General features: G+C 40.6%; 1 protein-coding gene across 30 annotated transcripts in view; it reads left to right on the top strand.

The window, feature by feature from the left end:
- MAGI2 (membrane associated guanylate kinase, WW and PDZ domain containing 2) overlaps window positions 1-15,091 on the top strand; it is a 1,127,025-nt gene that overhangs the window by 1,011,950 nt on the left and 99,984 nt on the right. For 25 of the 30 annotated variants that reach the window (XM_037889230.2, XM_043552267.1, XM_043552288.1 and 22 more), the window contains one exon: window positions 10,418-10,459. The exons of the other annotated variants lie outside the window; for them this stretch is intronic. In XM_037889230.2, coding sequence (XP_037745158.1) covers window positions 10,418-10,459 — 42 coding nt within the window. The remainder of the gene's footprint in view (window positions 1-10,417; window positions 10,460-15,091) is intronic. 30 annotated transcript variants of the gene reach the window in all.

Raw genomic sequence — 15,091 nt, 5'->3', positions numbered from 1 at the left:
CCTCCACAGGTCCTCGGGCTCCTTGGGGTATACAGCCGACTGTAGTCCTGGCAACTCCTCGTCTGGGTCTGTTTCCTCTGGGGGCAGGGCGCAGCAGAGGGCAGGTTCTGCTCCTGGGTGCTGCCACAAGACAGAGGTGTCCGTCTCCTCCACTGGCTCCTGCCCAACTGAGCTGCAGAGCCCTCCCTTTATACTTCCTGCCTTGCCCTGGTACTTCCGGCGAGGGGGGCAGGGCGGTTTGGCTCAGCCCACCAAGGGGAGCGTAGTGGTCCATCGCTCTCCAGTCTGGAGGGAGGCCACTCTGCCTCACTATACTCCCTAAATATGATGCTTTTATAGCGCAGATAAAATTCAGTTTTTAATAAGTTTGTAGATTCAGCACATTTTCACCTTAGGGCCAGTCCTACGATCTATAGCAATCAGAAGTCAATGAATTGTCTGCCTGAGGACATCACAATTGAGCCATTATCAAGTAGAGCTAGTTAGAAATCTACACAAGTTTAAACATTTGATGAAAAATTGAAAGAAAATTTCCACACATTTCCCCCCTCCCGTCACTTTTTCAACCAAAATTTTTAAATTTTTTTTTCATGGTTTCATCATCTCTGTTGAGGATGTCACATACATTATAATACTTCAAAGAAAAGTTTTCAAATAAGTTATTTTTTATTTTGAAATCATTCTTAGACGTCCTTCCTTCATGAGGCAACTATGGTCTAGTGGACTGAACATGAGGCTACAAGTCAGGAGATCTGGGTCCTAGTTTCAGATCTACTATTAAGTGCTGTTTGGCAAGTCATTTAGCCTCTTTGTTCATCAGTCTCTCCTTCTGTAATAGTGAGAATGCTTTACAATCTTTGTAAAGTGCTTTGAGATAAATCATGAAGATTCTGTATAAGTGTAAAGTATTACTTACTGTTATCAAACTATTCTCTAAAATATAGTTAAAGTGACTAAGTTACAGTGAAATATCTCCCCTGTACCATACAATTTTGTTCCACATCCTTTGCCACACCAATCTATGATATAGAAAAATTCTGATATTTTGCGGATACAAAATAGAATTAACCCCTTTGGAATCAGAGAGAAATATTAAATGGAGAGGCCAATTTAAGAGACACATATTAAATCATTCCTGTACTGTGCATTTTTTCAGAAAGAGTTACTCATCATTACAAAACATTTTTGTTGGTTATGTGAGCTGACAATATAACCAAAAGCATTTTCAAATAGGATTATGAGAATATCAACACTCCAGTATCTGGATGAAAAGTAATTTTGATTGCCAAATTGTAAAGTAGTTCCCAAAGGATTTATGTTAATATGAAGTGTCAGTTTTACCACTAATGGCAGTTAAAGATGCAGCAATCCCTTTCTCTCAAACAATTCACACTGTACAAAAAGTTGCACAAATACATTTTCTCCTACAATAGCAGACCAGGAAATAGAATGCATTTATAAATGGTAATTTAACAATATAATGAATATAATTTAAATTTAATCACTGAAGCAATAGGTCATAGGTTATTTTCTCCTTTTGATGTGGATATAAGTCTAATGGGAATTGCATGCATGAAACATTAGGCAAACAGATCTTTCTGAATAAGTTTGGAAAGGGCACTGGGGTGTGATCTTAGTCCCATTACACCCATTGGAAAACCTTCCCTTGACTTTAAGACGGAGCAGGGGTGGAGCTCTCGATGTAAAATATATTTGTTAGTATTAATTTCTTACTATGCATTTATTCAGTTCTCAGCACAATGTGAATCAGGTGCTATGGCAATATACATATTAAATATTATTATTATTATTGCTATTTTATTATCATTGTAGTGTCTAGGAGTCTCGGTCATGCACCAGGGCTCCATTGTGCAAGGCACTATACAAACACAGGACAGTAGATAGTCCCTGCCCACAAACAGCTTGCACCCTAAATAGACAAGACAGACACAGGCTGGGTGAAGGGGTAGAAACACCAGCAGAGTGAACAATGTGATGGCAGCAAACATCATGTTAGCGCCACAATTGTGTGTGGGGGGGGTAATCAGGAGGGTATCAGATGAATGGAAAGAAAAGGGAAGAGAAGGGAGGATGAGGAGGACAGAGCAGGGGAGAAGAGGGGAAGGAGGGGATGGTGTGGAATGAAGTTGAGGTGATGAGACTATGAGGGAGAGGGAAGGATCCTAGTATACCCAGATCTTGATCCAAGGTGGTGCTAGTTCTTTCCCCACAGGATAGAAGTAATTCCCAGTGGTGTCAATGGGAAGTATGTTATTGTGTTCCTGGCCCCAATGAAATCAATGGGAGTTTTGCTATTGACCTCAGTAGGGTCAAGATTCCACCCCTTATATTTTTATTTGGGGGTTAATGTCTAATTAACATATCTGACCTGAAGAAGAGTTCTGTGCAAACTCTAAAGCATGTCTCTTTCACCAACAGCTTGTCTCTCTGACATATATCTTGCAAACTTCAATTCAAAACAACCAAAATGAACCTAATAGTCTACAGATAATCTGCTTTTAAATGAAAAGCATAAAATATACAGAGATATTCAGCCCCACCAATTCTGTTTCTCACCACTCTGGCAACAAATAGCAAATTTAAATTTGGCTTAGAATTCCCCTAATGTAGGAAAATCCCCTAGTGCAAGTATATAGCCAGACCCTTCACAACCCCTGCACTCTGGCATGCCACAGCTGCTAGAATGCCCCTTTTGAGCAATTGCCAAATATCTCCTCTTCCCCAAACCTACAGTGGATAACATATGTATCAACCTTCAGCACTGATGATCAGCAGTGTAAAATCCTGACCCTTCAACAAGAAGGCATAGGTCTCGCCCACCTGTGCTAAAGGAGTTACATTTAACTGGTCGCAGTAATAGGTTCCTCTGCAGTATTTGGACCAAGCAGCAGAGTTGGACATGACAAACTTAGCCAGTGCAATACCCTTACACTGTTATGTCTCCATCCACCAGGAAGCAAGGAGGCATGGGCCAGTGTAGAGGGACCAGATTGTCTGCTTCCACTTCAGTCTGATTGACTTTCTTTGTCCTAGAAGTTGAAGATCATCCCTCTCTCTTTCTCCTTTAACTTTTATTTGCTTCTCTCTCTCACTTTCCTTTTTTAGCTCCTGTCCACAAGAAAAAAAATTTAAGACAAATAAAAATTAGCTCTGCTTTAAGTCCATAAATGGGCAGAGAGCATCCAGGCAATTGCTTCCTTCATTGTCTTTGTCTCAGGACTCTGATACCAGGCCGCCCATAGTCAGCCCTTCCCCATGTTCGTGTTCTCACATTGAAACCTGCTTCCCCGCAGTGCTAATTCCACACAAAGGGCCCATTAGAAGCATCAGAAATGAGCATTTGAGCCTGACTAGCTCCATTCCAGCACCCTGCACTTCCTCCACCTAGCAGGTTGTGAGAGAAACCACAGAGATGGGAGACAGAATCCTGCTACTCCTCACAAAATTCCATAAGTCCCTTGTAGTTAGGTTAATTTCTATTAGAATTGCTCCTTGTCAGATTGATCCTGGCATCTTCAACCTTCGTTCCGGAGCCCTGCCCTTGGTCAATACATGAGAGAAGAGTTCAATTAAACTATGGTGTTTTTCTTAGTTTCTCTGAAGGTACCAATTGGCCCATAAACTAGCCTCCAGGGTAATGATGGCTTTGTCCCATCACTCCATACTTCCCCACTGGACAAAATAGCCCCTGAGCTCCTACCACTGTATGCGGCAGAGGGCACCTGTTATGGATCTTTTCAGAGGAGCAAGAACTTCATTACAGTAGAACTTCCAACTGTTCTTCCCTTCCAAACATTGTGAAGGTTTCCATTCATCTTGGGTGTGGGATTCTGGCACTAACATACTCTTTCTATTGACTCCCTGTCTCAGTCTGTTCATAACAGAGGGAGATTTTATCTGTGTTCTTACTTTACTAATATTGGTACAACTACCTTCTCTTTGGAGCTATCACTATTGTTAGCCCATCGCTCTCTGGCCCAAAGGTATTTGGGGGCACAGTCATTCCTCTTCCTTCACTTCTGCATGGCCTATCTCAAACCAACAGCAGTGCCTTCTCTCTTCCTCCTCTGCTGCCCCACCATGATCAAAGCCTCCTTGCCTTCACATCTCTAAACTTTGGAAGTTGTCATAAGAATCCATCAGGACGTATGTCTCTATAATCATATTTATACAGCACCAATCACCATATTACTAAATCTCTAATTCTTCTTGATCCTCTCACTCACAGCTTCCCCGTTTTCTTTTTCGCTGCAGAAAGCAATTTCTTCACATGGACTACTTAGTCAATGCTTCTGCTTCAGAGACCCCTATGAGCAGAGTTACAACATACATCAGGGAAATTATCAAGCCCTGCAATCTTCTCAATAATAAGCAGGCCTGAAGAAAGCATACTGTCTCTAGTGTTCTCTGTCTTGCCTTTGGGTGCAGGAACTGACTTTTTCAAGGTGGTCTTGTCAATGGGCGTTTTTCCTGTGCCCCGTAGCCCCGAGAGACCCTTACTTGCATGTTCCCAAACCTGTTTTCACTTGCCTGGTAGACTTACCATAGACATAAGTTCTTTTCTCTCTGCTGTCATGACCCGATGAATAGCTTCATGAGATTTCTGTGTTGCTCTCAAATGTTTTTGCATAGTGGACTATATACAATCTCTCCAGTCTTTGCAGAGACAGGAGCAGACTAACCCTTTTTTCAAAATGATTTTGGATTTAAGTTCAACAAGGCTTATTGTGTTTTCCCTTGAGCCGCTAAAAGATTCAATCTTCAGCTGGTGTCCCTTCAGGCTATGTGCACTTTGCCTGGAAGGATACAGCCTTCAGTTATGTTCCCCCTCCTCTAGATACAGCTGTTTAAATTAGATGTTTTATCTCCAAGTATACTTGAACTTCCATGTGAACCTGCTGTTTTCAGCCATTCTTGTTTTTTTCCTGTTTTAGATACCTCCAATCATAAAATCCCCTCTTGGGCATTTAGGCAGTACCAAATTGCTTAGCTCTTACTGTTTATGCATGTATAAGGTAGAACTTTAAAGCAGGTGGAGCATTTGGCTAAGAATGGATCTCTCTCCTCCACTTTCTGTTAAGACATTCAGCTAGATGTCTGGTTGCAAGTGGAGCTAAAAAAGCCAATTGCTCTGCAGTGAGGAATTCTCAGGCTGTTTGCGGGGTGCCCTCCTATGTACACTTGCTCAAAAGAAAGCAGATCTCAAAGCATTCTTGGAAATATCAATGCTTAAAAATAAATAAATAAAAAAGAATTAGAATCTCTATTAGCAACCATCAAGGAGACCAATTAATGTGAGTTTCCCCAGGAGACAAGAGAGTGCAACAGGTCATTTTAAAGATCTATATTAATATTGTACATTTGAAATAATGTGCATTAATAGTGTTCAAACATACCAAAGCCTTGCCATTAAAAGAGAGTGAGTATTGGTTATGTACTCTAGACATGTTCATGTGAACTGGAGTTTGTCATAAGGAATATATATATATTATGGCTGCTCTATTCCCCGCCTCTGAATTTTCAGACATTTGTGGAAATCTCACTTCACATTACGGTGGTTAAAAATAAGACCTTACAGCAGATTGGCAACATCAGATTCTCCATCTGTGAACAAATGGATCACAAAAGTGTGGGATTTTTTGGCTATGGCAAAAGTGACAAACTGTAAGGTGGTCTCATTTAACCTGTTATTAAACCATTTGGGTACCATTTCGGAATCTGCCGAAAGAGAAAAAAAGACCAAACAGACCCAAGAGAATGGCTAACTTTTCATCCAACTTTTTCATTCATTTATCTTGAACTCTCTTATTATTTGGAAGATGAAGACACCAGGATGTCTTTTAAGTAATTGCTGTAATAATCATTGTCTCAGCTTGAGCATTCTTCTTGTCATTTTTTCTACTATTATATATTTACTGAGGTATATGCATTGGGAGCCACAAAAAAGAAAAGCGTTTAAAGCTCAAAAAATAAAGAAGCCCTCCTCCTGAGGTCTCATGGCTTATTATTAAGATTATGTGTCTTCCTTCGTATTGCTACATTAGCTTAATGCCGTGAATACACTGTAGGATGGGGAAAGGAAAGACACATGATAAGGGAAAATGACCTTATCAGTAAAGTGTTTATGGTCTTCCTCATGCCCCATCCAACTTCCCTCTCGTTTGTTTGCAGGTTTTCTTTTCTTACACTGTAGAATGCAGTGAAAAAGATCCCACATTTGTTGTTAACTATGTCTGTACTCTGGAAGTCTTTTGACTGTGGTGGAAGTGGGCAGTTTGGTCTCTTTATACTGGCCTTTACCAATAATTCCTCTGCTTCCTTACTTCCTGGTAGACAGAGGTATAAGTCGTAGTGTAAGAAGTCCAAGATAGGGTGGAAGGAGACCAAACAGAATGTAATGGTAAGTAGAGGGAAGGTTAAAAGCTGCCATATGAATAGGTTATTCTCCTATATCTACAAATGTCTTGCTTTTTATAAAAGGACGTTTCACAGCTTGTTAGTGTTCAGAATGGCCCAGGGTCTCTGAATATTTTGGTGAAATTTAACATTTCCAGCAACTGTTTTCAGTAAAACACATAAGGAATTTTATAGTGCTGATGTGCACATGATCAACATACAATCTGATTGGGTGAGGACAATTCCAAACCCATCTAGTAATCTTGTAGTGCAGGGACACATGTCAGGAGCAGACAGCCTCATCAGTCAGATTACTATATCAGTTAGCATATTTCTAAATTACAATTTTTTCTTCTGTGATTTTTGACAGATTTTATTATTTGGAGAAGGGGAGAGGGAAAACAGAGGGGAGAAAAGGGCAAGATCTTCAGACCATATCTTCCCCTTCACTTAGAATCTGCTGTTCTTCAGGTTTTCTTAGGCTGTTTAAGCACAGAGCTATGTGAGTTTGAAAAGAGCAATTTATATCTCTGCAACCAATAACGCGGGGTGGGGGCTGCTGATGAAAGGGGAGTTCCTTTTAAATTAATTCTTCAGGTTGCTGTCCTTAAAGATCTTCCCTCATTAGATACTCTCTGCTGGTTGCTGACACTTTGCAGACTGTGTGAGCCCACGCTCCAAGCTGACCACCTGTCCTAATGGTAGCACTTTCCTTTTCAAAGAGGCAGTAACATGATTACAAATCCTCTATTGTGTGTAAGGAATTGATTAGTGCAGGGAGGAGAGTCCTCCTAAAGGGACATTACTCTTTCATGTGGTCAGAGAGGTGCAAAGGTCTGCATCTTACACTTCTCTTTTTGGTAGCCATATATTTAAGCAACTTCCCTTTAGGATTGCTTCAGCACCTGAGAAGCAGCAAAGCACTGTATTCCAAATCTGTGAGGATCTGAATGAGTTGAAAATAATGCACTGCTGATTTGGGGCAAAAATGAATAGTGCAATGTGAGATTGTGAAGTGTTCCACAGAGAGCCAGAGAAAAGAACCTTCATTGATCGGGAACAAATGCCAGATGAGACTGAAAGAGACTAGCTCTGAAGGACACAAACTACAGCAGAAGCATGTTCAACTGGACCCAAAGTAGGAGGTGGCTCTTGTACAAATGGAAAGACTTCAAAACAAGGAGACCTTACTAAGATTCATGGCCCTGTTAACCTATCTAAGTGAATTCCTGCCTAATTTGTTACAAGTAAGTGCTTTATTCAGAATGCTGCTTGAGGCCAGTATAGAATGGTAGTAAGATAATTGACAAGCACAAATGAGCAATGCAAAATGATCCAATCTTAGAACCATTTGAGAGAGTAATTCTAGACGTATGATCAACAGAAAAAACTTAGGTACCTCCAAGCATAAAATATTATTGGGGCTATCAAGACGAAATTGCTTTCCATGCATTAAAATAGCTGTTTCTTTTAAAAATACCATTAAAATCTAGAAAAGCAATAAATAGAAGAGAGCATTTCTCTGAGGGCGCAGTGGAGTAGCATTAGTTTCAAATACACCTGCTCCCAGTCCTGAGCTCTGAATTCATTAGAAGACCACCTCCACTAAGAACAAGTTTTGACAGTCATTTCAGTGGTTGATAACTCTGCTTTCGTAGCTGAGATTTTTCATCAACTGCTTGTATGTTAAGACAGGTTTCATTGTGCATTGATGGTGGGATTTTCAAAGGGACCTTAGGACTATGTTCACAAAAAGGACTTATATAAAGGTAATATCATTTAATGGAGCAACTTCGGTTGATAAAAGAGACAAGCTTTTGAGCTTCTTCAGGTCTGTGTAGCTTGAAAGCTTGTCTCCTTCACCAACAGGTTCAATAAAAGATTTTATCTCACCCACCTTATATCTCTAATATCCTGGGGCCAACATGGCTACCACAACACTGCAAACAAAAAAGGAGCTAGGGCATTCACTTGGGAAGGGGAAGAAAGGTTCAAGTCCCTTCTCTGAAGCGAACAGAGTAGGAACTAGAGCCTGCAGCTCCTAAAACCTGGGTAAGTGCTCTAACCACTGGAGTACGTGAGTGGAAGTGGCAGCACCACCTCAGTCTCTCTTTTGTGTGGGACCCGATCCTATAGGCATGCTCAAAGACAGCCTCAGACCAGGCCTACTATGTCAGGCTCGAAAGGTGAAACAGGTGAGCAAACATCTAATTTGTGGATCCCACCAAGGCTCAGGTGTGAGCTAGGCAATGAATGTCTAGGCTTACGTGTCTGCCCATTGGCAGAATGTCCATTGGCAGATGTCCATTGGCAGAAACTTAGGCACCTAGAAACTTTAGGCACCTACAGGATTAGGTGACAGCTGTGTGGGGGGTTTGTGAGTGCCAGTGTCATCTAAATGTTAGACTTAAAGACCTTCGGTGGCAGTTAGGCACCAATGTTCCTCTTGTGAATCTAGCGATAAGTAGGGTGACCAGATGTCCCAATTTTATAGTGACAGTCCCGATTTCTGGGTCTTTTTCTTATATAGGCTCCCATTACCCCCCACCCCAATCCCGATTTTTCACATTTGCTGTCTGGTCACTCCAGCGCTAAGTGACTTAGGAGCATGAATCCCATTGAAAGTCAACGGGAGTGATGCTCATAGGTCACTTAGGTAGTCTTGAAAATCCCAACCTAAAAAAAATACAGTATAAAATTCAGATGTAAAGTACGAATATTAAATAGCTAGCTTTTTAAACTGTAGGCATGTGTTTCCTTAAAAATTCTTACTCTTTTTGTTTCAGTAATAATCATTACATGAACTAAACAGCACGCCAGAGTAATCTGTCTTTCATCAACATACATATTTCTTTCATGTGTCACTCAGCTGTGCCTTGATCTCTCAACACATTCAGTGGGTGCTAGTTAATACTATGCCGCCAGTCATGTGGAAATGCTTTCTAAATGAGTATCGGTAATATTGATCAGCAACTTTCAAGTGAACATTATCATACTGTATTTTCCCGTGAGAGATTTTTAATTATACTCAATAGACTGGAGCTGCTCCAAGAAAGCCAGTTCATCCTTTGTGTGAGGTCTCGGATATTTCCATGCTGAGATGCTTTTAACTCAGGAAAGTAACATATGCTTCTCCATTTAATGGTTTTCCTACAGATACTGATATGATAGAAGGTACTTCACTTATATCATCAAATACAAACCATGCTTTTATAGAAAAGGTAGATTGAATATAAAAGAACCTGATTTACCCAGCCATTGTTGGCCAGTGAATGAAAACTGGTTGCAATTCACTTGCAGGGCTCAGCTGAGATTGTAAGGAATGAGTTCACAGTTAAAATAGTTTGTGACAAGCAAAAGAGCTGTGAATGTGAATTCAGCTTTCTGTTTGCTCCAGGTTCACCTGTTGTTGGTTGTTATACAAATCTCTTTTGCAAACACCTGCTCCCATTGATGATAATAGGGGATTTGCAATTGACTTCAGTGAATGCAGGGTTAAGTCCTTTAACTTCAGCCATTTAACTTTCTCTTTTACTGTTGCTTGCTGATGAATAAACATAGCCATTTCCACTAACATTTACGTCAATTACATTAACATCAGTTTCAGAGTAGCAGCCATGTTAGTCTGTATCCGCAAAAAGAAAGGGAGTATGCGTCCGATGAAATGAGCTGTAGCTTATGCTCAAATAAATTTGTTAGTCTCTAAGGTGCCACAAGTCCTCCTTTTCTATTAACATCTGTGTAAGGCAAGTGCCACTTCCATTGAAGGGATGCTACCAGTTTACTGTCAGTTACACTTTACAAAGAAATGAACTGGATGGTACATAAATATTTATATCTAGCTAAACTACATCAGTCTACTAAAAAGTAGGAGGAAACATATCTAACAAAAGGTAGCACTGCACTTTAACAATTCAGATCATGACAGAGAAAGTGGCACTACGTCTTTAAATGTCTGGAGAAACATATTTCATCTTTAATTCCCCATTTTCCTATTCAGAGCAAGTGCCGCCCAGGACTGGTTTTCGAGTGGATTCCTCTGGCAAGTATTCTTCAGCCTTCCTTGTTTTGTAAAATAACTGTCCTCCATTTTATGTTTAAGTAACTGTTCTTCCTTTAATCATTGCTCTGGGTTTTAGCCAATCATGAGTGCTCAATGACCATTCTATATAGTACAGCTTTTTTTAATTTTGGTATTCAATTAGACATGGTTAAAGAATGATAAGCACTAAAGCTCTCCCTAATGTGGAGTGTTATTTGGACCAGAGTGAAGTCTTCCCTTTTCCTCAGCCAGCTTGTGTGTTCATGTAACAATGTTTTATATGCTCTTTGGTGTTCTTAGTATTCATTCACATAATGCTAGTACCATAAAAATATTCCACTATATCTGATGCCAGAAGATTCACATGCTAAAGAGCAGAAAGGATGGGTTATGCAGACCACAAGTTTATTTTATCCATACACATCTTCTGTCTGTCTGTTAAAAAAAATGTTTTAAAATAATAACTTTGTGGATGTTTGAATCACCTTCATTCTTTTGAAATATCAACAGTACATTAATTTAAAAAGAATTCATTCCATTTCCTGAAATCGCATACTGTTAAATAAACAGCTGCACCACGTGCTGCTGGTACAGTGAAGGTTGTTTTGCCATTGCCATTAAAGCCCTCTCTAAGGCCTATATCCTGCAAACACTTATGCACGTAAGTACCTTGTCTTGTGTACCTAACTGTTTCCAGAAATAGAGATTTATGTTCTTTTTTGCATACCCTCGAAGGCTTACAGGGTGGCTACAAAATTCCCTTTGGATAGAAATGTAGCATAATTCTCCATTAGGATACAGATTTAATTATTAAGCTTTCTTATTTTCTATCATGCAGCCTTCATTTACTTCCTTTGCATACTTATAAATCAAAATTGTGCAAATTAAAAATACTACCAATGCTGGAGATTACCAGGTCCATAATTGTTCCTAAAACTTTTCATACTTTTCAAGAGCATTGGAAACTCTGATATGAAGATATTGCATTTTCACTTTAACCACAATTCATAATAGTAATTTGCAAATTCCTGATTCTTGATCTCTTCCTTTTCTCTCTCTCTCTTAGTATTCACCTTGACTGAGAAAGTCCAAACAAATGTTTATTTTTAGCAGGAAAAGTGAATAAGCACAGCAAGACTGCCAAATTTTTCTAATAAAGCTCTGTATTCTTGTTTTAATTAAAATGTAGGAGACATTTAAGAAGAAATATTTAATTACAGCATCATCCCATGTGCCAAATTAATTCATACAAAATATCACTCTTTGCATTTGTGAGGGTTGAAATCATTCATAAATGGAATCAATCATTTTCAATGACATATCTTCTCCTCTAGTTTTATGCTTTGAAGAAACAACTCTGTGTGCATTTATCAATGTGAAATGCATCTAGGGACTTGGATGAATACAGTACAAAAATCAAATTGGGAGATTTTCCTATTCAAAGCATGCATGAGATCTCACTGTTGTTCATTAACAATACCCCAAAGAGTAATTTTCATATTATAAACCACATTTCCTCTTCATCAGGACTCAGCAGTTGGAATTCCCCAGTGTTGTGTAGCACCCCTACTGTGTTATGATCAGATCATTGTTTGTCTCTTGGAGTTCACAAAACAATGGGGATCCCAGATTGTTTTATAAGTTGGCACTTTGGTTAATGTCGTTTCTCCTTGGCCAAACGCTCTATTAGAAAAATCTCACTTTAAACATAAAAGAAATAAGAGGTATTCCAACTATTCTTCATGAACTCCAGTGGGCTCACCTGTTAGCTACCTAGTGCATGGAAGTGAGGGGGTCTAAGGCACATTCTGATTCTCCTGTGCAGGTTACCTATATCATGGCTCGTGCACAGGAGAAGAGCAGCTACTACTGAACTGCTACTCACCGTTCCATATTGAGAGTGAGTAGTGCACCAGCCAGCTAAGCTGAGCTGGTTTGGAGGGGAAAGTAAGCTGTGCCAGGAAAAGGGTGCTACAGCCCCAATGGAACAAAGAGGAAGTAGAGCCCAAATTGTTATTCTGCCACAATTCAATCCCTGCTTTACTCCTAGGGCTGCAACACTATTCATTTCCCATTACTTCAGGTGGAATGAAAGGTGCCAATCTAGCCCACTGAGAGAAAAAATATTCTATAATGAATTAATACTTATCATCAGGGTACAGTTCATCTTAGGGCAGGGATCGGCAACCTTTGGCATGCGGCCAGTCAGGGAAATCTGCTGGCGAGCCGGGACGATTTGTTTACCTGCTGCGTCTGCAGGTTCGGCCCATCGCAGCTCCCACTGGCCGCAGTTTACCGTTCCAGGCCAATGGGGGCTGCAGGAAGTGGCACGGGCCGAGGGATGTGCTGGCCGCCGCCTCCCACAGCCCCCATTGGCCTGGAATGATGAACCACGGCCAGTGGGAGCTGTGATCGGCCGAACCTGTGGACGCTGCAGATAAACAAACCATCTCGGCCCACCAGCAGATTTCCCTGATGGGCCACGAGCCAAAGGTTGCCGATCCCTGTCTTAGGGCATGAGTGTTGTTCTGTTCTCAGTAAAGCCATTTTTCCTTTGTGAATTTGAGCCACTGAGAAATTTCACTATCTCCATCAGGAAAAATGGCAAAATTTGGCATATACCACAATAACCGACAGAGAAAAAGATACTCAAGGCCTGAATCTTACAGGGCCAGACACCAAGGGATATATATCAAAATAGCTTTTAAAAGGACCTCATGTACCCATGTTTCACCTCCCCTTAGTCGTTTGTTTACTTTTACAAGCTTTGTATTGCTTGATGGGAAAATAGGCTGTCCAGTAGTGTTCTCCTGGATGGAACAAAATCCTACTGTTAAAGCAAATTTGTCAGTGTTTCAGGAACGCTATTGGCTCTACACTAATGGCAAAATAATAGTAGCTAATGGCTAATGTAGATTGCCAAGATACATGTCTTTTGCCAGGGGTGATTGGCACACAAAACCGCTAATTAGTCAAAGAGCTTCCAAAATGACATGTTAGAGCCCTGTGAGAGGCTGCAAGATCCCTACATAAATATTTTTGGCCTAAACCTAAAGGTCTGGACCTTAACTAGTTAAATCTGTGTGCTCAGAGAGGGGACTTTAGAAAATAAATATGTCAGCAGTTTTTGTACTGATGCCCATCATAGTATCTGACTCCCACAATAATCCCTTTTTCATCATAATAAAAAAAAAGCCAGCATGAAAATACCAAATGTTTGTTTTTAGTGATCTTTTTTTTAAAATGTCAGCAATGTGATTTTCTTTATTTTCTTTTATTTATTTATTGTGCAGTTTAAGTCTCAGTGTTTGTGCCAGAACCGTATTACTCACAAGCTGGCAGTCATGTTCTCAATACCTACAGTCAGGAGCGCATAATAAATTGACATCAATACAAAAAGCTAGTGTGCAGGTTGTGACAAACCCATTCACACCAGTGCCATTCAAAGTTAAAGCTGAGATTTTAAAACTGATCCCCTTGTTTCTCACTACTGCAGTACTGCCTGTAAGACGCCTCCACACTAAACTTAGACACAAGACAAGGAAAGGCAAGAGTATAGTTCCTAGCTTAAAGTTCTTCTGCCTGTGTCCACTTGTGGAACAGCCTTCTCATTAATTTAACAATTTTTGTGCACATGGACACTTGTCAGAGAAATTTAGTGAGTTGATATGATAAGCTATTTTGAAGCTGTTATGGCTAGTCATGTAAATATATATAGGTTAAGTGGAGCCACAAGGCTGTAAGGGCTGGATGCACAAAAGAAGTTAGATGCCTAAATCCTACTTTCAGGACCACTGCGATGCACCAAATGCCACTGAACCTTCTGGGTGCCTAAATTCACTGAGCACATTAGATTTCAGGGTTAAAGTTCCCTAGCTGCCTCTGGTTTTGCCTCTGGGCATGCACACTGCTGCCTCACTCTAGGTGTCCAGATGTCTATCTCTTCCCAAAACTCCAGAGTGGTTGATGAACCAGGAGTAAGTAGGCATTCAGCCACTTAAGTCACGCCCAGGGCCTGATCCAGCAGGTATGCTCAGAAGCTGCCTACCAAATCAGAATCAAGCTGGAGGAGCAGATGGTGGTGCCGACCTTATAACTTTTAGTCCACTGATTAGAGCACTCCCCTGGGATGGGAAACCCAAGTTCAATTCCCCCTCTTTGCCCCAGGGAGAGAAAGGAGGTGTCCCACCTCTTGGGAGAGTACTCGAACCACTGAACTATGGTTCATTTGCTCAAACTCTCCTGTTGAAGCTGTTCTACTGTGGAAATTAAAGACAGGTTGGAGCAGGGAGACTGAATCCAGTATCTCATACCATAGTTCAGTGGTTAGACCACTTTATTGAGAGTTTGGAGATCCCCTGTTAAAGTCCTCCTCACCCTCTGGCATAGACAGGGGAATTAAACCTGGGTCTCTCACATCCCAAGTAACAACTTGCTAAAAGCTGTAAGGTGGGCACCACCATTTCCTCCTTTTCTCGCTAAAATGGCATAGGCATCTAACTCCAGGAGAGGGTTCACAGCTGAGATTCACAAGCAAAAACAGGCACTCCCCTACAGTATGGATGTAGGCACCTATATATGTGAGAGGTGTGGTGCTTAGCATTCAGGCTTTGTGAATTGCAGTGATTTTCT

This window comes from Chelonia mydas, chromosome 1, assembly GCF_015237465.2.
Source record: "Chelonia mydas isolate rCheMyd1 chromosome 1, rCheMyd1.pri.v2, whole genome shotgun sequence".
Classification (NCBI taxonomy): Eukaryota; Metazoa; Chordata; order Testudines; family Cheloniidae; genus Chelonia; species Chelonia mydas.
The sequence above is the reverse complement of the archived record's forward strand: the minus strand, read 5'-3'. Positions and strand labels throughout refer to the sequence as shown.